This window comes from Rousettus aegyptiacus, unplaced genomic scaffold (genome assembly GCF_014176215.1).
Source record: "Rousettus aegyptiacus isolate mRouAeg1 unplaced genomic scaffold, mRouAeg1.p scaffold_m13_p_4, whole genome shotgun sequence".
Classification (NCBI taxonomy): domain Eukaryota; kingdom Metazoa; phylum Chordata; class Mammalia; order Chiroptera; family Pteropodidae; genus Rousettus; species Rousettus aegyptiacus.
The window spans coordinates 52,564,892-52,588,067 of NW_023416307.1; the positions used below are offsets into that span (position 1 = coordinate 52,564,892).

The 23,176-nt window shown below is 41.1% G+C and overlaps 1 protein-coding gene across 3 annotated transcripts in view; it reads left to right on the top strand.

Annotated features, from left to right (window-relative positions):
• Nucleotides 1–23,176, top strand: part of MYLK (myosin light chain kinase) — a 239,956-nt gene that overhangs the window by 107,158 nt on the left and 109,622 nt on the right. For all 3 annotated transcript variants that reach the window (XM_016159354.2, XM_016159352.2, XM_016159353.2), the window contains exons 3-4: nt 11,268–11,475; nt 22,570–22,618. In XM_016159354.2, coding sequence (XP_016014840.2) covers nt 11,268–11,475; nt 22,570–22,618 — 257 coding nt within the window. The remainder of the gene's footprint in view (nt 1–11,267; nt 11,476–22,569; nt 22,619–23,176) is intronic.

Here is a 23,176-nt window from a genome sequence, read left to right on the forward strand (position 1 = left end):
TCATATGGAAAGTCTTGGTTTAATTTTTCAGGAAACATCATACTGTTTTCTACAGCAGCTGAACCATTTCACATTCTCTCTAGCAGCGCACAGGGATTCCAGTTTCTCTAACATCCTTGCCAACATTTGATATTTTCTGTTTTCTTTTTCATAATAAGTATCTTTAAAATTAGTTTTTATAAAAAGAAAATGAAAACTTATAAACCTATGAGGACAGATAGGAGAGAGATGGCAGCAGATGAGAGATGTCAACAAATTGATGGACAATAGAAAGTGAATAGATGATTGGCTGACTTGGGTTTTAGTTGTGCTATACCTGTGGTGAGGGAAATGGGCAACAAGAAAAGTAAGCCTGCTCGTGCCAGAAAATGCTTGAGAAGACTGAGGAATTGGAAATATCAAGTAATTTTGAAACCTAGGTTGTGGAATGAAGCTGAAAACTGGAGGATTGGCAAAAAGTGTGTGTAATAGGAGCAGTTAGGCCCTAGGTCCCCTTTTGTAATAGAGGTAGATGGGCTCCAGATCCCCTTCCGTACTCCATGTGCCAGGCTACAGATCCTCCCCAACATCCAAAAGGATGGAAGGTTCTCTGTGGAGAGACTGAAACTGACCAGTTCTCAATTCTTGGACACAAGGCACAGCTGCAGGTAGGATTGAGGCGTTGTACTTGACAGGGAGAGGGGCTAGGCGAAAGTCGGCATTTTGAAGTAAGACCCCTCAAGGTCTTCCCTAACTCAGAGTCCTAAATGCTTATAGACAGACTTATTTATGATGTTCCCACTCCCACCACCAAAGCAGGAAATTGGAAGATTCCTCTTTGTGGAATCTGATCATCAAGAGAGATCACAGATACTGATAGCTGAAGGTTTTTGTGCATTTGCTCTACTAGGAGGTCCAACAAGCTGACAAGACCCCACCTGTGTGTGTGGAACTTTTAATTTATTTACTCACATATATGAAAACCCAGTGAAGAATCATCAGATGTTCAAGAGAAGCCTTTGTTATGAGACAAAAAGAACCAAAAAAAAAAAAAAAAGAACCAAGTAGAAACAGAAGGCTACAGAGAAGAGAAAAATTCAAAGATTTTTTTTTATCTCACCTGAGAAATAAGATGTTGCTTCCACTAAATAAGAGTATTCAAAACAGTTTTGAAAAACTTAAAAAGGATTTTTTGAAGTTAATGATAGACAAAATAATAACTTTAACTTCAAAAGACTGATTTGAAGATAAAGTTGAGGAAATTCCTCAGAGGGAACAAAAAGATAGAGGTGGAAAAATAGTGAGAAAAGAAATATAGAGAGTCAGTCTAGTGGGACTAATATCCAACTCATAGGAATTCCATGAAGAGAACATAGTGAAAAACAGTGGAGAAATAAATTGTCAAAGCACAAAAACTTTTCAAAGTTGAAAGACATGCATTGCCAATGAAAAGACTTATTTCCAAGGGTGCAACTCAATGAATGAACAAGGACCCACACCATGGCAAATCATCATGAAATTTTAGACTATCATGAAAAAAAGAAGATTCTAAAAGTTTGAAAGGAAAACACACACGCGCGCGCGCGCGCACACACACACACACACACACACACACACATCAGAGGTGAAGGATCAGCCTGGCATTATACCTCTCAACAGCAACACTAGATGCCAGAAACATTTTCTTAAATGCCATGAAGTAACGCCTTTAAAATTCTGAAGAAAGAAAAAGATTTTCCATCTATAATTTCATTCTTAGACACACTGTAAGTTGGTTATAAAGAGAGAATATTGACACTTTCAGAAATGCCAGATTAAAATTTAACCTTCTGTCTGTTCATTGTTAAGAAACCACTGGAGGAGGACATGTTCAACAAAATGGTGGCATACATCAAGAAATTTCTAAGAGGATGGTGATAGAAAGTTCCTGTATTAAGCCTAGAAAGCACCAGTTTAGATTAGAGGAAGATAATAGAATGTTCTAGGAGGGATATTTGATACGTCTATTTCACCATTACTATAATTCTCTTGAGAAGTTGGGGTTCTTTAAAAAATTAAGCAAACCAAAAATATGGCAGTTATTAATTCCAGGAAAAATTTAAAGTTCCAGAAATTTAATTGCAATATACTATGTAGCTTTGACATAAAAATTGAGATGTAATTATTGGGGAAGGGTAGGAGAAAGGTTTATGTTGGGGTGGTGGTGAAGATTTCAAAGCTAAAAGCTCATATTCTATACAGAGAAGTTAAGAAATATGTCTAAAATTAAACAAAATAGTAGTTGTGTAAGACTGTTGTTTATAAATATGGAAGAAAATACCAGGAAAAAAATTGGCTAAAAGAGTTGAAGATGGTTGTCTCAAAGAAATAGAAATTTGGAGTGAAATGGGTGGAACAGAGTCCTGCTTTTGTTGTTACTGTTGTTGTTAATGACTTATAGTCCCGGTTGACATTTTAACCATGTACATGTATTGTCTTGGTGAGAATAAAAACAATTTAAGAAAACATACTTGATTGTGCTTTTCAGCCTGGTGGGCAATCAGACACTGACATTGCACACGGAGGCTCTTTTGACTCCTTTTCTGTTATGATTCTCTGTGTGGCTCAGCATTCCTTTGGGCAGCTGTGCCCCGGGGAGATCATTCTGCCTTAAAGTAGCAAACTCACATGGCTGCTCTCTGCCCTGTGTGCCAGGTATTTCCCGACAGTGTCCCAGAGACACTCAGGCAGTTTGAGGGGTCCTACTTCCAAAACCCCACCTGCTCACACCCCCTCCCTCGCATCCTGCCTCCTGGGAGAGTCCAAGCAGAATGCCTGCTTTGTGCAGTTTGACACATGTGCGTGGAGCAGGTGCTGGATCACAGGGCAGCCTGGAGAGACCAAAAATCAGAAATTAAGCCACATGGGCCAAATCGAGATGTCCTCGGGTTGTTGGGACCTTTGGGTCACCTTTGCCCACCTCTGCTTTTAAACAGAATTACCTCATATTCCCAGAGAGTCCTCATACGCCAGGACCTTCCCAGTACAATCTGTGACCAGTTTCAGAGTCTTGCGGTATCTGGGCTCTGCCATTTGAGGAGACAGGAGGTATTGCCAAACGGTCTGTGTATTGTTTGAGGAGGAGCCCTCTGTTCTTTCCCTTCTGCTAGTGAGGTATGTCTCTTTCTCTCTCCAAATCCAACTATGACTGGCTAGGAACTCGAGACTTATTCCCTAAGATTTATTTTCTTCCTGAAACTCACCCATGCCCTTGAAATTCCAGGGCTGCATTAGTCGGTGAGGCAGAAATCAAGAGGATGGTCTCTGTCTCAAAGGTACACATGATGTTACAGGAGTGGAATGACAGTACAGTCAAAACTACAGACTGGATATTTGTTTTAAAATGTGCTTTACAATGTTACATAAAAACAATGATCACTTTTCTTATGGAATTTACTCTTTAAATAAAAATAATAAGCTGGTTTAGCCAAGGCAGAGGTTGTTCTCGAACTGTTAGGTTTTTATCGAAGAGTGTGATGCCTTGAAGTTGTCTATAAGAATGTAAGTTGTGTAAAATGAGGCCTAGCAAGCCCAGAAGTTCATAAGTACTCATATTTCTTGGGAGATAGACAGTTTCATTCTGTTAACAAACCTGGGTGCTGAATGGATTCCGGGTACCTTATTATAAAGTTATTGATTTTGGAGAAGAGAGGATCTAACCTTTAGAGTTCATTAATGTGGTATTGTACATGTGCTGTGTCATTCAATCATAAATTTTTCCATGGAAGTGGGTACCGGTTTCATCCCATCTTACAGTTGTGTAAACTTAGGGCCAGATAAATTAAGTAACTTGTCCAAGGTCAAGCGACTGATGGTTATTTCATCCAGCATCTACACACAAGTCCGTCTTGATCCCAGAGGCCACGTACCTTCCTGAATTAGTAAGGACTCTTTACTGAATGTGACAGAAACCAACTCTATCTGGGTTAAGCCAAGGAGATTTATTATTGCCTCATGTGACTGAGTGGATCTGGAGCCAACCACAGCTCTGTCAGGCAGTGCCTCTATCTCTTCTCTTCTTCATTGTGCACATGATGTCTTATTTTGCAAATGGCTTCCTCTTCTTGGGTGGGGTCAAGAAAATAGGGGGCAAAGATGAGAGAAGATGGCTGCCGAGAGCTTCAGGCTTACATCTTTCCAGCTTGGGACAATTTTATCTCCCTTTATCCTAATTTAAAATTATAGTGAAGACCTCTGATTGGTAGGATTGGTTCGTAGGCCCATTTTTGGAGCCCCAAGCACTTTGGCCAAGAGGCAGTTGACTGATCGCATCCCTACCAGACACTCATCGCGGTATGTAGATAGAAAGGAGGCTATTCCTCAAAGGAGGGGCTATGGAGATGGAGAACCCTGGAGAAGGTGGGCAAGAGATCCCGAGCAAATTAAAAAACAAACAAACAAACAAACAAAAACAAAAACAAGCCATAGCATTAATTTGTTAAACCTCTATGATGCCATTTGCCTCTTCTTAATATTTTAATATACTTGAGAGTATATCTTAACTTGGAAGTGAAATGAGAGAGTAAGCCCCCAGGCCAGCCTCACCAACAGGAGATGTTGTGTCCTTGAGAAGGAGTAAGCCAGAACCCCAGGACTTTGTGTGGATAGGTTCCCAGTAAGGCTGGGATCCCACAGCCATCCCAGAGGAACTGGGAGTTCAAACAGAAGGACACTTGTTTTTATATGAAAACTATGAATTTGGAAGAACTAAGAAAACATCGATATGAGAGGTTCACTATTACAATTAGAATTCTCTTTCTTTATTGGACTGCTTCAAAGGCTTGTAGATGCTTGCATTATTAAAAGGGAATCAGAAAGTTGCATGCAAGGATAAGCTTGATTTAGCTAAAAGGAAATAGATTTTTTTTTTTTTGAAAGATTTAAAAGATGAGGTACAGCTCAAGTCTGCCAAGCTACAACCTGCCTTGTGTTCTTGGTGGGAGAAATCAGAAGTTCTCAGATTTGCACATGCCGGGGTGTGGCGATGTCTGTGTCTTGGGCTGTAGGAAAAGAAAACTTGCCCTAGAAAATAAGAGTGGCTAATCACAAAGAAAAACTTTCATCATCTGTCCCCAAAGACCCACGTGGCATTTGCTAGACCATTTTGAGGAATGGTTCTTTACATCTGATTTTATTTTTCATGGAACCACTTTTGCCCTCACTGTTTCACAACTTGGACTAGGGACAGGGAGCATCCAACAGTTTAAGCCTCTCGCTAATTGCTGTTTTTAGCTGGTATGATCTCTTCCTGATGGATTCTGTGGGTTCACTTTAGGCTTTTGACGGTTGGCAATGGGATTATTCAAAGCCTTAATTAAGTTCCTGCCTGTCCAATAGGCCGTGTGCCAGTTGCTGACACAGACATAGACACAGGCCCCTAAGCTTGGTCATGCCATGCCCATGGCTCACCCTTCACTCTTCACTCTCATACTATATCCATGATGTAAGTTTTATAGGCATTTTTTTTGTGGTCTAATTTGGGGTGTTAATGTTTTAATTCTCCTTTCTGCGCTCGCATGTCCATTTGTTATTTGGGTGAACTTATACTTGGAGATGAAGCAGAGGATTCTTCGTCAATTAATTCCTCAGCACCATTGGTTTATTTCCTCTTATTTTTCAGTTTTCAAATCACCACCCTATTCTAGTCATTTATCATGGAAGAAGCTGCCTTGAAACAGGGGAAGGAGTTCAGAGCAAGGTGCTACAGGCAGGCAGATAGGAGGTTATAAGCATGTAGACAGGCATGTTGCAGGATCAGCTTTGTCCAGCTTGGGGGAGATGGCTGACAAGTTTCCTTAATGTCCCATCCTCCAGGCTCAGCCTTTCCCAGCATCGATTCAGTCACTCAACATGATTCAAATAAATACTTATTGACAGCCCCTCCAGTCTATTGTGCCTGGCCCTAAGGATTTTCAGCTCGCTGTTGACATTTACTTTGTGTATCTTCCCAACTCCCCAGTGTCCTGCTGTGCAGCCTGTTTCCACCTGGCCTCAGCTCAGTCCTGTTTTCTCTCCTTTTGTTCTCCCTCCATCTCTGATGTGGACAGAGCCTCAGTAGCAGCCCCTGCCTTGGTATGCACTGCAGCTGTGTGGGCTTGCAGAGAGCATACAGGGACAGGCCTACTGAGGAACAAAAGACTTGTAGATCATCAAAAACAGCAAAACTACTCCCCTTTTCTACTGTTCACTGAGCTAAGAAGAGGGCAGATGTGTTGCTCTGAGTCTTGCAGGGGTTATAGAGATGGAGAAGCCTGGGCTCAGGCTCCGGTAGCCTGACCTAGGCAACTTAGATTGACTGAAAGCCCTTCATACAAGAGACTTAGTGCCCTTAAGAATGTTTCACTTTTAGTCATTAAGTAAATCTCAAGACAGCACCAGGTTCTGAATAACTGTCCCTCAATTATGACAGGTAGATGGAATGCAGCAGGGAGCAGCTGCCTGCCTGCCTCCCAGCTTTCTCTTCACCAACACATGTAGAACAAGCCCCCATTCCCTTTAGAGGCCCTTTGAGGCCATAAAGGTTTTTGAGGACATTTTATAGAGCTGGAGCACAGTTTTACTATTTTAAATTATTATAGGGGTTATGGTTACTATATATTTATTTTTATGACAAGTTGTCGGTTATGCCCTTGATTTATTTGAACCCAGGCTTTTGTTCAAGAACACAACCTCCAATTAAACGTGGTTACTGTGGCAAAAACATGATTGTCTTTAGAATGACCCTCTTTGGGGCTATTTCCAAAAACTCATTATGGTGAAAAGTGAGGGCTGCCTATTCACGTTCATGAGCATTTCTCCTTGTGGTCACTTGGGTTTCCCATATGGAGGATTAGAGGGGACTAAGGCTGTGGGCTGGACCTGGAGGAGACTGGAAGGAGAGGAAAGACGCTTCCTGTGGAAGCTAAATGGGTCACTGTTTAAAACCATATTACTTCAGAGATGAGAGGGACTTTAGATATCAAGAGCTGTTTTCTCTTCAACAAAAGGAAGAATGACAGCTTAAAGAGTCCAGGAAGCCACACCAGACCCAGGACTCAGGCCCCGGCTCTCACACTGTCCTCTCTGTACCACACTGACTTTCTAGGGGTGTCTTGGGCACATGCATAGCACTGATCCTGTCTATCTTAGACTCTTGGGTATTTCATCTGTAACAGAAATACAGACTAGGTGGCTTAAACAACAGAAATTTATTTCTCACAGTTCTAAAGTTTGGGAAGTCCAAAATCAAGGCACTAGTAGATTCAAAGTCTGGTAAGGTCCCACTTCCTGGTTAATAGATGGCTGCCTTCTCACTGCGTTCTCTCACTGGCAAAGGGGCAAGGGAGCTCTCCAGGTTCCCTTTTACAAGGGCACTAATCCCATTCATGAAGGCTCTACTCTGATGTCGTAATCACCTCCTGAAAGTCTCATCCTAATACCGCCTAATAACCATCACACTGGGTTTCAACATATGAATTTGGGACGAACACAAACATTCAGTCTATAGCACTGCCCAGTCACTCTAAGAAAATCCAAGACTTGCTTATGGCACAGCCATGTCTTTTGTGAACCTTTTGATTTTTTCCCAAAGTGGAGGACAGATAGTGCTTTAACCTAGAAAAGATTTAAGGTGTATTAGAAATAGACAGTTATCAATGCTTTTGGGTTCTATGGTATTTGTCTTGCCAAAAACATGAGTTTACAATGAGGCACAGAGAGACAGCCACTCGACTTGGAGGCCAATATTGTGGTCCCAGATTTACCCCTTAATCTGCCATGCGAGATCACTGGAAAATCACCAACTTCTCCAGGCCTCTTTCCTCAGCTTTCTGGGCTTAATAATGATTGGCTTTGTGTACTGTCACAGATGCTATTGGTGCCCTACCCAGAATCCCTTCACCAGGGGGTACACCTATTCCCAGCTGCTGTATTGGCTAAAGGTTCATGGATAGGGTTCCCTGAATCCCTATTTCAGGTTCTGCTTCTGGAGAGCCCAACCTGAGACACCTCCCTTAAGGTGTTGGCTCTCTGAAAACTAAAGTATCAAAGGGTTTTTAATATGATCTTGGACCGTGCTGTAAAAATCCCAGCTGTGACTTTTTGGCTGAAGGCCTGTGATGAAGGCAGATAAGGAGCCCAGGGAGGGCAGGGCAGGGCTGTTGTCATGCATCCCAGGCTTCTCTTCCTTCCCCACCCAGGAGCCTAGGATAGTGGGCAGACAGTAAAAATGGGGTTACTTGAAGTCAGATAAATTTTAGGTAATATTAAGTAGTGGTTGAACAAGTTTTTCCCATATTGGGAGGATAAGAACTCGAGCTACAAATCATTAAGACCTTGGAACAGCAAGGTCAGAGGAATTCCTGCCTTTGCTTCAGATGCAAGGTATACAGAAGTCTCATTGCAAACTGTAACTTTCTGAGTGGAGTCAGTTTAAGCATATTTTAAAATCTCTGGATATTTGTTTTAATAGGACACTTCGGAGGTAAATTTGGGGTGTGTGTGTAGAAAAACGAGAGGAAAATTGAAAGGGAAAGAGGGACTTGTGTCCCTGAGGTCTGGAACACTTGCAGTGTCCCAAGTTAATCATTGATGCCTCAGGGCGTGATAGGCCACCAGAGTTGGTACTGCTGCAGGGGGCCAGAGTACTTGCTAATGGAATGCTAAGGATGCCTTTGTGCAGTTAATGATTTATCTGTGCCTGGTTACAGTGCTCTGCACTCCCTTTCTCTAAAGCTCACAGAAGCTTGCATGATTATCTTCTGGAAATTCAGTTGGCCCTGCCTAACCGAGAGAAAATAATGATGATTTACAAATTCACTATATGTCCAGATACCCCAGGGGTTGCCTTCTGTAGGAAAGAGTTTCTTTCCTTAGTTGTTTCCTGAAAATATGCTTTAAGAGAAAAGAATCATGCTTTAACAGAGTAATTGTTATCTGACTTTCTTTTGCATGAACCTTTGTGCTGAGATAGTACCACAAGATGACATGATTTTATATCGGTACACAACATCTGACCCTTTAAACATGCGTGATATTTATCAGTGTAGCATTTTTATTTCCATTGCTAGAGTTAAGTACCTTGAAGGCCTCCACAAGTTAATGAATGTTTGTGCTATACATTCATTATGTAGACACACTAATATAAAAAGAACACATTTTCATTTAAATTGTTTTTTTATTTTACAAAACTCAGGTGTATTATTTGCAGAAATATCAGAAAATAATAGGAAAAGAGAGACCGAGAGACAACCACTGTTACCACTTTCTTATTTTAATAGATGTAAGACCTTATCTGACTGCTAGTGTGGTCCCAGTCAATCTAAGATGGGACACATGTGTTTTGACGAAGCTGCAATGACTTCAGATGTTGTCTGCTTCTGGGGAAAGTGACTGCAGAATCTAAACATTCCCTCACAGGTACTAAAGCTCTGTCATGAGTGTAGTTTAGATTTTGATAAGGGTTTTTGTTAATTTCTGGAAATTATAAGTAAGATGGTTAATATTGATTTGGAGGGGTTGTTTCTTTTTCATTGAGATGTGACTATGAATTAGTGAGGATGGGATGTAAGCCTTGTGAGATTTATTAACTGACACAGAATGGGTGACTGAGAATAATCAAAGAGAGGATTATTTACTTTGAGGATTTTCCCTGTGATTCTAGGCTTCCTTTCCTAGGAAGATATCTGCATCCTGGCTACTAAGAAATAGGTTCTAAGAATGACGTAGGGGCTGGACACCTGGGAAGGGAAATGAGCACAGCCTAAGGATGACAGCTTAGTTTGGCACAGTTTATGGAACTATGTTAGGATGCACAGGTGTGCATACATTTGCCACCTCCACTCCCCAGTTCTCCCACATGCTGATATAGCATCCTCTGTGACCTTACTCGGGGGCAGGGAGGGATTATTGCTATAGGTCATTGAAGGCTTTCATTGTGAGTACAATTTGGGGTCATCCAGCAAATTTTGGTTTTGCTTCATCTGTGTCCATTCTCTCTTGTTATGGAATGGATACATGGATAAAAGCTATTGCTACCACTGTTTTATAATGCAAACAACTTCTTTCTCAAGAGGTTCCTGTGACATCTTCTGTTCATTTCCAGTGCTAAAGTCCCAGTTCTGGGTCCCAGGCTGTGTATTGATGGGCTAGTCTGAGCCCTGCTCCTCCAAAGACAAGTTCATTCTGAAGGTCTTGTTGAGTTTTAGGAGTTTGAGGGCCCTTGAGGGAACTTTTTCTCTGAAACTCAAAGTGTTTGCTTTTCTTGGAATTTCTGTCTCTGCATTTCCTCCTCTTTTGGGAAACATCTTCTCTCTGAACAAGTCGCTATGAAGCTCAGATGCATCAATTACTTAGAACAGTGCTTAACACCTAGCACCCAACAGAGGTTAACTGCTTACTATTATTAGAGAAAGAGCAGTCTAGAGCAGCACTGCCCAACAGAAACACCAAACAAGGCACATAGTTGTAATTTTCTAGTAGCCACATTAAAAAAGTAAAAAGAAACAGGTGAAATTAATTTTAACAATATACTTTATTTAACCCAACATGTCAAAAATATTATCTTTTCAGTATGTAATCAATATTATTAAATTATCGAGAAATTTTACATTCTTTTTTCATGCTATTTTCAAAATCCATTGTATAATTTACACTTACAGTGCCACTCAGGATGAGCCAAATTTCAAGTGCTCCTCCACCACATGTGGCTAGTGGCTACCATACTGGACAGCTCAGGTCTAGAACCTTCCCACTCCAGGTGAGTTCTGGGAACCAGCAGCATCAGCATCATCTGAGAGCTTGTCCAAACTACAGAATCTCAGGCCCAACCCCAGACCTACAGAAGCAGAATGGACATTTTAACAAGATATTCATTTCCATGTTAGAGGAGGAAGCACTGGTCTAGAATCTCCATGCTCATGTCCACACCCTGGGGTTCTGATTTACCTGGCCCAAGGTATGGCTGGGCACTTGGGTTTTTTAAAGCTTCCCCAGGTGATTCTAATATGCAGCTAGGCTTAGTCATTTGTATAGTGGGCTCAAGAGTGAGGATGCTTGACTCTGCCATATTCTACCTTTAAGACCTCAGGAAATCTAGCCAAACTCTCTGTGCCTCAATTTTCTCATCTCGGAAGTGGAGATGAAAGTAGCATCTGCTCCAAGGGTTGTTATGAGGATTAAATGAGTTATATGTAAAACACTCAGAACAGTACCTAGCACATAGGAGGTACTCCTTAAATATAAGCTCTCACCCTTTCTTCTTTTCCTTGAAGGTCCGGGGATACCCAGAGCCCCAAGTGATGTGGCACAGAAATGGGCAACCCATCACCAGTGGAGGCCGCTTCCGGCTGGATTGTGGTATCCGGGGGAGTTTCAGCCTTGTGATTCATTCTGTCCATGAGGAAGACAAAGGAAAGTATACCTGTGAAGCCGCCAATGGTAGTGGTGCCCGCCAGGTGACAGTGGAGTTGACAGTAGAAGGTGAGTCCCAGGAGGCCAGAGCCTTGGTGGGAGGCTCTGGCCTGTAGCTCCTGCTCCAGCTCCTGCTCTTTTGGGAGAGGAACCCACAGGAGAAAGTATACCTATTCCTAAACTCAGGACCTTTTACTCTGTCGGGGGAATGTGGTTCCTGCAAACAAGAGAGGTATCCCAGGAGACAGTGTTTATCAAGCCACACATCACCTCACTTTCCTGCTCCAGTCTTCCTATGGCTTCCCCTCACACTGAGGCAGAGACCAGACTCCGTACAAAGCCCTGCCCAGTCTGGCCCCTGCCTGGCTCTCCAGACCATATCTTACCACCCCTTGCCTGCTCACTCCATTGTGGTCACACTGGCTCTGCTCTTCCCAGAGTAAGGCCTCGGGGCCTTCACACTGCTGTTCCCATCTAAAGGAAGAGTTCTTTCCACAGCTTTTCACCTGACTCAGACCCTCACTTCCTTCAGGTCTCTGCTCAAATATCCCCTCCTTAGAGAACCCTTTCTGACTACCTCATCCCCAGGACTCCCCATCTTCTCACTCCACCCAAATCTTTTCCTCTAGGATTCATCTCTGCCTCACATCCTATTTTCTCCTCTGTCCCTCGCCACTAAATGGAAGCTCTAGGAAGAGAGGGACTTTATCTGTTTACTGCTGTATCTCCAGCATCTAGAAAGCCTCCTAGCTTATGGTAGATGCTGAAATATTTAGAGAATGAATGAACAGTATTTATTATCATTATAAAGTAACACATGCTCATTACAAAAAAATTTTGTAAAACTCATAAGAATATATAGGATATAAACACTAATTAGTTGTCTTTTTTCTTCGTTGTACTTAAAAAGAATTCTATTAATTTTATTAACTTTAACTTCCAGGAAAAACATTTGACTGTAAGTAGAACTGTCTTTTGCTTTGAGCATATCCCCCACATGCTGAAGCTGCTTCACTGGTAAAGATATTCCCAATTCAGGCTGCTGGTTGATGCTTAAAGGCTTGATGTCTGAAAAAACATGGGCATTTTTCAGACCCTCAGAAGGATGGCAAGGTTCCCTCAACCCTTCTAGGCCTGTCTAATGGCTTAGAAATCAGAAGGTCAGACTCTCTTTCACCTCTCTCAGAAGATAGTCTTCCCAACCTGGTTTTCAGGGGACACTATGTGAGGATTAAGGCAGCCAGGGAAGGCTGCAGAAGGGTGTGAGGTATACCTGGGCCAGTGTTTGCCCTCTTTCCTTACATCATGGAAGGAAAAACAGGCTGTTTCACAGAACAGAATATGCATAATTTAGATAATTTCCTTAAATTCTTCAAAACTCAGTGACTTGTTCCTTTTAATGATCTTCAAGTGCATGTGGGCTGGGGCATTCCAGATGGGAAGTGGCCCCTGATTAGAGTCTCTGAATGGCCCTTATCTAGGCCAATTCTGGTGTCATACTTTCTCCTACATTATACACTTTTCAATACTCAAATTTTAAGCTAAGGCCCACAAATAAAAATCAGTTTATCCCCTTGTATTAGTCAGTTTGGGCTGCCATAATAGACTGTGTGGCTTAAGTAACAGAAATTTATTCTTTCACAGTTCTGGAGTCTGGAAGCACAAGATCAAGGTCCAGCAGTGTTTGGTTTCTGGTGAAGGCTCTCTTGGCTTGCAGATAATCACCTTTTTGCTGTGTCCTTACATGGTGGAGAGAGAGAGAGAAGTGTCTCTTCCTCTTCTTTTAAGGGCACCAACCCTACTGGATTAGGACCTCACCCTTATGACATCACTGAACCTTTATCACTTCTTCACAGGCCCTGTCTCCATATATAGTCATACTGGGGTTTAGGGCTTCAACATAGTATTTGAGTGGGGACACTACAGGTCGGTCTATACCACCCCTTTTCTGATTTTCTCTTTGAAGCTGGGGAAACAGAGGGCCAAGGTTCTGATCTCGACTTTTATTAATCAGATGTATGACTTGAAACTTCTAGACCTCTGTTTCTGCAGAATAAAAGGTTTGAATTCAGAGGTCTCTACAGCCTGTGCTAGCTCTGGGAGTGTAGGGAGGTATGTAAACTCAGGTAATATGAAACCCTTTTTTCAAGTCCTATCACTGAGGAAGTTAAATCTGATGTCTTAACTAAGAAGAAAAAATTTGAGTATGTCATGGTACTCAGGGCAGGGGGTAGGAAACAATGAGAGAAAGCTGAGGATCTCAACCCTGACCCCTCCCCTTTGGTTTTAATTTGGAGAGACTCTGGCCCAGGCCATTTAAGATATTGTGTGTCTTCTAACCCTAGGGGATAGAATGGCCTAAAGGCTGTAGCCTATTTAAATGTGAATGGCCCTGTCTATATTCTGCTCCTGCATCAAAGGCCAGTTTTAGCCAGTGTGTGGTTTGGGGTCACCTCATAGACCATAGGTCTGGAAGGATGCACTCTGGTCTCTTCTACTATAAATAAGTTGTTGATTGTACCCGGCTGGCGTAAACTCTTACAAAGGGAATCTAGCAGCCCACCTGCCTTCTCCCCAACTCTCTGTGCTATACTTCTTACTTGGAAAGAGCAGAGGTCCTGGAATTAACAGTGTAATTCATATGTAGAACATTTTGAGCCTCTAGTGGTCAAGTTTAGAAGGTGGTCTTGTCAGATGGTCTTGGATTTTAACTCCACTAATTTCTAACTGGGGAAATTAACCTTTTGGAGCCTTATTTCCTCTTCTGTAAGCTGGAGCTAATGGCTGCCCTTTGGGTGGTGTAAGGATCAGTGCAGCACTGGCAAAGAGTAGGCACCAGTAAGTGGCAGCCTGGTAATATTTGAACTGCTGTATTCACATCCAGCGGGAAATCCTTGCATGGAGAGTAGAGGAAAAGCTTCTTCATTTGATTTATTTCCAATTTGGTAACCAGGACCAAGAAACATGTACTATCCGCCACGAGGTCAGTGCCTTAATGACAGGACCACTCACGACCTTATGCAATGTGATGCAGACCTAGTTTGAGCCTTGGACAGGCTCCCTGAAGCCAGCCCTGACACTCACTCACATCCAGAGGGCTGGTCACAGAAGCCTGGTGCTTAGCAAGAAAAAGACATAGTGCCTACCCTCTGGGAGCTTTCTCTCTAATGGAGGGGTGAGTGGTGCTGGGCAGTCACATCCACACAGTGAATCTAGGGTGTGGGGTGGAATGAAGAGTGGTGCTCCCTTCTGTTCCCTTCCGCAGTTAGTCACCAAATCCTGCCATGCCATCTCCCACACAGTTCTCATTTGTCCCCACTGCCACCACCCTGGTCCCAGATGCCCTCAGTAGTACAGCTTTGGCTCTCTACACTCCCATGAAACCACTATCCTATAATCTAAGGCTCCTGACCATTTGAGAGTGAGAAAAGGTCAGGTGGCAATCCACCCAGAATGTGGCAACAGAAGGGAGAATGACCCCAGGCCATGGGATTTAAGAGAGAAGAGTGGCCCTAATAACCTCTAGCTATACTAGTGCCATGGGCACCGTCATTCTTGGGTGATTTTGAATTTGTATGAAATGCTTCCTTGTCATCTTTATTGCTACTACCTTTTTCCAAGGATAGATTTCCCGGATCCCTTTTATTTTTACATTAGGTTAGATTGACGACATTATATATTTTGAGCCCATGTCTGTTTACATTGGTCGAGTTTTAAATTGTTATATTCCTTAAGAATGTTTGTTGTGAGTCTCCTTTTTTCTCATATTTCTTTTGTACTATCTTTTAATGTAAATTTTCTACCTTCTTAAAGACTCGTAACTATATTTCCTATTTATATTCTTTATAAACCTTTTTCAGTCTATAGCACTCCCTGATGACTCTCCTTTTTTTAGGGGCATATACCTATTCTTTTTAATCCAGTCAGAATCTTGAAATGCTCTGAATATTTTGTTCTTTTCTGTCTCATCAAAGTTAACAATATAAATGAAGTAGAGATGAAAATTATTCTTTTCGCCCCACTAGTTTCTTTGCTGTAAGATAGCTGTGTGTCAAGACTGCCTTGGCAGGAGCCTCACTTATTTCCTAGATGGACAAGTTAGATGACAAATTATTTGGTCTCATTTTGTTCTTGAAGGGTGACTCCTGAATCTCCTTCACTTTGACTCCGTTTCTGCTTTCTTTTTCACCTTCCACTTTGCCTTTGTCTGTTTTCCCCCCAAAATATACACCATAGCCCTTGCTGGCCCTGCTTTGATTTTTACCATTGATGCTACCATCTCTTCTTCCTCCATCCCCTTCTCCCATCTCTACCCCTGGCCCTTTCTTGATAGCTCATAGTCATAGTCTCTTCTTCATTCATCAGATTTTATTAAATGTGCTAACTATTTGCTAAATTAGCTAAGAACAACAAGACTTGGTGACTGCCCTTAAGAGACTGATTTTCTTGACCTCATATTTCATTATTATACTGCAATTAAAATTGAACATCAGGATGTATTTGCAAGGTGCTGACTTTGTGTGGTACTATGTGAGGGACAAAGTACTTCGTCAGATCCTTTCTGTAAGAACCTGGTTGTTCAGACAAGACCTAGACATTCAAAGACAAGAAAAAACACAACTCCAATCAATCAGGCAGCATGGGTTTATTTGCCAAGTGATTGGCTCATCATCTATATAACTTCAGTGGGAAACAAGACCTCTAGAGGCTGAAATGGTCTGTAATGTCTTCTTGGATGAGAAGGGATGTGGCTAGTCCTAGTAGAGTGAGTCCAATTTTGATGGTAGATTGTGATTTGGATGATGGAGATGGGAAGAAAGTGGAGAAACTCAGGGCTTGGTGTGGAGGGGGCGTGAGTAGACAGGTAGAAGCAGAGAAGAGTGGAAAATAAAGCTGAAGGACAGAACGAGAGGAGACTATAGAAGGTCTGGAGCATGAGACCGGGCAGTTTCGAGTCCTATCGATTGCAGAGTATCAGTGGATCGGATTCTGCCTATTAATGGTTGTTTCCCATTTTCATCCAGCTTGCAGCTTTCCAAATGAACTGCTCTCCTTAGCTACAGCCAGAGGGACATGCTGTGTCATTCCTTTGGCCTCATAAAAAAAAATTTAAATTACCTTGATTTTTCTGAGTGCCTGGATTTATTACAAGTATTATGATCACAGCTTTTTATGTGCTCTACTAGTCTTTGACACACTTTCATTTTGCATGATCCCCAACAAAAATTGGTTGCTTATTAGCACAATGAATTTCTCCAGAACCATGTTTAAAATAGCTTCCCGTGTGCTGCCGTTGCCCATTGCATGGCTTCTGATCAGACACCTGTACAGCAGATGGCAGCTAGACCACATCAGGCCTGCAGAGAGGGGCGAGGAAGGCTCAGACTGGATGTTAATTTTGCTTTGTTTTCTTCTGATAAAATGATGCAAAATCAGTCCTTATAACTTAATACTAAATACTTTCTAAAAAAGTATTTGGGGAATCATAATGGAAAGTGGCTCTAGGAAAGTGAGCTGGGATGCCTAGAATCTTGGCCTCTAAAAGAAGTTTTTTCTCTCTGTAGAGTACCTAAATTTCTCTTTAGGGTATTTACTCAAAACAATTGAGAGATCATTGGCCACAATTTATTGAACTATACCCCTTCCAAAACAAAACTTTATGTTACTATTTCTTTGAACTCATTGGTTAGGACATATTATTACTTTATTCATGAATGACCCCCAAATCATTTGCTTTCTAAGTGATGGGTGTTTTATTTCAAGCCCCTGAGGAAGAATTGATTCTTTAGTGTGTCAGTTTTCTGGAACCCCAAACAGAATTCTTGAAATGTCTACTTGGTGCCCTGGGATAACCTCCTTAGCCTCTATGGAAGGGTATATTTGCTATTGAGTGTCACAACATAAGAATAAAGGACATGGATACATTCCAGCAAGAGTAGACTACAACAGTAAACTCCAAAGCTCCCTGACTGAACAGGGACTGTAGAATGAGTAGTTTTTATAGAACAAGACCCCATTTATATACTGACAGGCAGCCCCTGGGAGGGGCCTATTTACGCTTATGGTTAGAACTGTGGTCGCTCCATGAAGAAAGCTTGACAGGTGACGACTCACATATCCTTGGGAAGAAGGGCAGCCAGACCACGTCAGTCTTCCCTGCTCTGCCCTGCCCTTCTTCCCTTCCCTTCCCCATATCCTGATGTGCCATCTCCTACACAATTCTCATATGTCCCCACTGCTACCACCATGGTCCTGGCTGCCATTATTTCTGCCCTGTTACGCAAATTCCCAACTGGTTTCCCCAATTCCTCATATCCCGCTCTGATCTCCACATTGCCCTTTAAAATATCTTTTTAAAAAAATTCACATGGGATCTTATCACTTCCTCCCTTTGAATCCTTTCATGATCTGCTTTAATTAAAACTCGTGATTTTTAACAGACCCAGCAATGAGGTGTTCCCTCTCCCTTCTGTAAAGCACTTTACCTCTATTAAGGCTCAAATTTTATTCTAGCTTTTCTTATGCCCATTGGTTTACTTGTTGAAGCTCTGGCCATATATAATAGGGACCGAATCAGTATTTTAGTACAGATGAGGTTTCAAAGCTCTCAGGTCATAAAATAGAAAATTAATGCTTGCTTCGGCAGCACATGTAATAAAACAAAATAGAAAATTGTTTCTACACCACACTTAAACAGTCTTTTATTTTTCATTTTTTTCTACTTCAGTGGTCTGTACTTATCATGCTAAGTTACCTTCTTTTAAGATTATTTCATTCTTTCCTTTTTATTTAGTATGTTTTATTTATTATTTATCCTAACACTACTTTCCTTTTTACTGTATTAATTCTTTTCTCTCTTTATAGAGATATCATAGACATACAATATTGCTAACACTACTTTTTATTCTTTCATTTTTTTCAGGTGTCTACCTCTATACCTGTGCTCTTTCATTTTTCTGTACTGCTTGTACAGTATGTTTTTTGATCATTCACTTTTAAATCCAAATATGCTTATGAGTCAGTGCAAACATCTGACCGTTTTATTATGTCTTTTAATATTCTTGAGCAATTATTATTGAAATAGTTATGCTTAAACATGTTAATATTCAACAATATTGAAATAAATATTGTCATAATTTACTTTCCTTTTAGTTCTCCTTAATATTTTAGTTAGGGCTTTTACATTTATTATTATTTTTTAAGTTATAGTTATGTGTGGTTAGCATTGAACTTCAATTTAGGGTGGCACGGGGGGCATAGCTCAGTATCTATGATAAAAAGTGGGTATTCTGATTAAGTGAAGAACCACTATTTTAAGTAATCCTTAGAATCTACTTTGAAGTTGCCGACAAGTAGGGTGACTGCTCCCTGGTTTGCCTGGAATGGTCTTAGTTTAATCCTGTTATCCTGACAGAATTATTAATTATGTGCCTTTCAGTGTTGAGAGTCCCTGTTTGGATGATAAATTGTCATCACACATTTTCACAAGCATTTCTTCTTTATACCCTCTTGATCTTATTTTTCCCCTTTTCACAGCATTCTCTGTCTCCCCTCAGACTTTCTATATCCTTTGACAAAAAGTGGTAGGTCCCTCCACTATTAAACTTTTCCCTACTAAAACCTGCCAGCATTCTTTTTTACTTGTCCTTGAAAAATCTAAGATAACCGTATAAATACCTTCAGTGCCTTGGCCTTCTTTCCCGCCCACCCCCCCCCACTAACTCAATCCTGTCTTCACCAATTCTCTTAACTTACTCTTCTATTTTTGGCATCTCTACCTTAATCCCTTTTCCACTTACTTTTCTACATAGCCTTACTCTTCTGCCAGATTTTCATACTTTCACAAAATTAATTTTGCTTTATCTGACAATTTGTAACTTCAAACTTTTGCCTATAAATAGACCCTGTTAGTTATTTTATCTCAAATTCTCTTTTTGTTTTGATGTAAATGCTCTGGTGTTAACTCACAGTAAAATAAACATTCCTCAATTCCATTTTTAGCTGACTGATTCATGTGTTACCTTTGGATCATACCATAAACTGCTCTTAATCTGATATAGAAGTACCTCCAAACAGCATTCTTTTGCTATTTATGAGGAAATGCCATATTATTGCTTTATTTTATTTTTTAAGAAATAAAGGAATTTTAGCCTATGGATTAAGTTGTTTAGCTCCCAAAAGTTTTAAACATGGCTTAGTCTAATAAAATACACAGAACATAAAAATTACCATTTTAACCATTTGAAAGTATGCAATTCAATGGCATTAAGTACATTCACGATGTTGTGCAACCATCAACACTATCTAGTTCTAGAATTTTTCATCGCCCCAAACAGAAACCCCATACCCACTGAGCAGTCATTCCTTATACTTTCTCCCTTGGCCTGTGGCAACACTAATATGCTTTCTGTCTCTATGGATTTGCCTCTTCTGAACATTTTATATAAATGGAATCATACATTTTTTAGTGTATGAAAATTTTAGCAAAATTTTTCAAGGTTCATCTACATTGTAGCATGCATCATTACTTTAGTCTTTTATATGGCTGAATAATATTTCAGTGTCTGAATAGACCACATTTTGTTTATTCATTCATCATTGGATCAACTTAATTTTTACCAAATCTCTACTCCAAGATAAAATGAGTGTTACAGTAGCATGATAAGTGAAGTAAATAGTAAAAAGGTATTTTTAAGTGGGTTTCTTAGTGATTGGGTATGTGGCTAATGCTATGGTATGGATCATGTGCAAGAGGCCCTATTCACCTGTTTGGATGCCAGAATCTTTTTCCTTTTTTTCTTTCTCCACCACCCCCATTTTTTTCTTATTTTGATAACTAAGTTGTGTTTTGTTTTTCTTTACCATTGTATTTATAGGTTTTTGCAAATACAGCTAAATAAAATCACTCATAATTCCACTCCCCAAAACCAATCACTGTTAATAACATTCTGATATAATTCCTTCTGGTCATTTTCTTATGTTTGACTATTTTATTTTTACTTAATTATGATCCCATTGAATAAAAATTTTATATGCTGTTCCTTTTTCATAAAATTCATTTATTTAACAAATAGTTGAATACCTACAATGTGCTGCTCACTATTCTTGATATCTCTGATGAATGCATAAGAAGTTCTGGTGGGAATATGGTTCAGCAGTCATCAGCTTATGGATAATGTTTAAAGCAATTGGGGCTGTCTGAGACTTCCTGGGGCAGAGCTGATAGCACTGAGGCGAGGACCAGGGCTCAGCCTTAGGCACTCCCATGTGCAAAGGTCAAGTAAAGCATATCGAGGAAGAAGAGGCAGCCTGGTAAAAGCAGGTAAAAGCAGGAGAATATGGAGGAGAGAGTGTTTTGATAGGTCACGACCCCTCACATCATGTCCTACAGAGAGTCTGAGTGAGATGGGGAAGAGGATTAACTGTGGTGGTTTGGCAAGGTGATGGTCAGAATGAGCAGAGAGGACCACAGCCCAACTGGAGTGTTCTGAGGAGCAAATGATAGAATATTTTAACATATTCCTATGTTTCATATATTCTTAAACATAATTTGATGGCAGAATAAGATGCCAATTGTACATTTTATTTAAGTAGTTATTGTCTTCCTACTTTGTGACATTTACATGGTTTCCAGTTTTTCCTATCACGAATAAGACCAAAGTGAAAAGCTTTGTAAACTGGCATCATTTCCTTTGACTAGAGGCACAAAAAGGAAGGTGCTGGTCTGAGAGCAGGGCATTTTTAGAACTTATGATTCTCATTCACTCAAATCCTTTCTAAGAGGACTGACTGGTTTGCTCTTCCTCCGTCAGTATCTGAGGGACCCCAACATCTTGACTGCAATTGTCAGTTGGGTCCTCCCAGAACAGGTGTCTTCTTTTATTAGCTTACAAGTTCTTTTAACTTGACCAGAGACTTGAATGACAAAACCAAACCCACATTATGGAATGAAAATTATATACCGCTCACTAAGTAGTTATATTAAACAGAATACGCGTGCAATATTGCCACTGTACTTGGAACCACAACTTAAATGTGATGCTGGTGTTTGTTATTAATCCTTTTCCACTAAGGTTCTGGCGAAACCTTAAACCAGATATGGCTGAAGGAAATACTCAGCTATGATTTTCATCCTCCATTCCTATGCATTCGTATAATGTGATCATTGTTGGAATTTAATGGAATTTACCCTTTTCCAGTAAACACCCTGCAATTTCCCATTGCAGCTGCCTGGTGATATCAGGGAATGATGTCTGCTCTTTCCATGTGTGCCTCGGGTGGGGTTTTATAAACATTCCCAGCTTGCAGCAAAGAAAGAACAACTTCCAGACTGATCACCATCTCAAAAATGTCCTCCTCTCCCCCTTCCTATTCTTCAGAAACACCCTACCACTTTATAGTCATTTCCTGGTCACATGATTAATTGTCCCCCCTTGCAGCAGCAGCAGCTGGGTAAAGGGAGCTGACCTCAGCTGCCTTGCTGGGTTTGCTATTTAACTGCTTCCTCCCCAGCATGGCAGTGCCTCACCCAGGATAGGCAGTGACCAGTGTGCTGCTGGTGCAGATTCAAGGGAGGTGCTGGCTCCACAGTTCCTCATCTCCAGTGATCTGCTCCATTCCAACAGGACAGGTATTGCTATTTTCTGAGCCTTAAGTGGAAAGACGGAGTGTCAGTTGTGTCCAACATGAATAGACATGGTAAGAGATATGCATATACCTCTCCCTCCCTCCTTCAGCTGGGTCATTTTCTGGAGCGGTTGTGGTTCACTACAGATAATCCCCAAAGTGGAAGCTCCAGTGGTTTATAACAGCTCATCATAGTGATTGAGTGTTCTAGAACAGACAGACTTGGATGCATTCCCGCACTGTTACTGGCTCTGTGATTTGAGTAGGCAGCTTCTCTGAATCTCATTTTTCTCATCTATTAAAAATATAGAAGGATGATATAGTACCAGCCTCCTTAAATTATTGCAGGAAATCATGCTATGATGTGTGTAAAGTGCCCACCATAGTGCCTGACCCCGTGCTGGCTCAGTCAGGGTTTACCATTTTCATCATTATCCCACCTACCCTTGTTGTAGACTCTCTCGGACTTTCATGACTCCAAGGCGGTGGCTCAGACCCAACCCTTCAATACTCTTTCTCTCTGTTTTCTACTTGTAGGGGGCTTCATGAAGAAGCATGGTCAACCTGTTGTTCCCAAAACCTTGGGGTAAGTTCTTTGATGTTCAAGCCAGAGTAAGGGCTGCATTGGCTTTTCCTGCTGACTTGACAGAATAGGTCTAAGAGAGCAAGTCTCCTTGGGCATCCTGGGTTATGATAGCTAAAGCAGACACCTTTTGGGATGTGTTATGTCATTCACATAGTACATCCTGACCTGGTGGACTCTGTGGACAGCCCCTTGACTGACCCAGCTTCTAAATGCTGAGGAAGGGGCCAATGTAGCTATAGTCTGCAGAGATATCTAGCAATCAAGGCAATAGTCAGAAGACTTAAATAAGCAGATTTAAAAGAGGCAATCAATATGTGACACTTCTTATGGAAAGTAACTTGTATTGTAAGGGTAGGTAACAGAAGCTGCTGTAAAAAACAAGCCCCCTAATACAATGGCTTAACACAGGAAAGGTTTATTTCTTACTCAAGCAGTCATTTTAGATATTCTTTAACAGGTGGAGAACCTTCCCATTATTTTTCAGGGACCTAGCCAGGCTCCTTCTATTTTGTGGCACTCTCATCTCCTAGACCTTGGAGCCTCTGCTGGACCATCTGT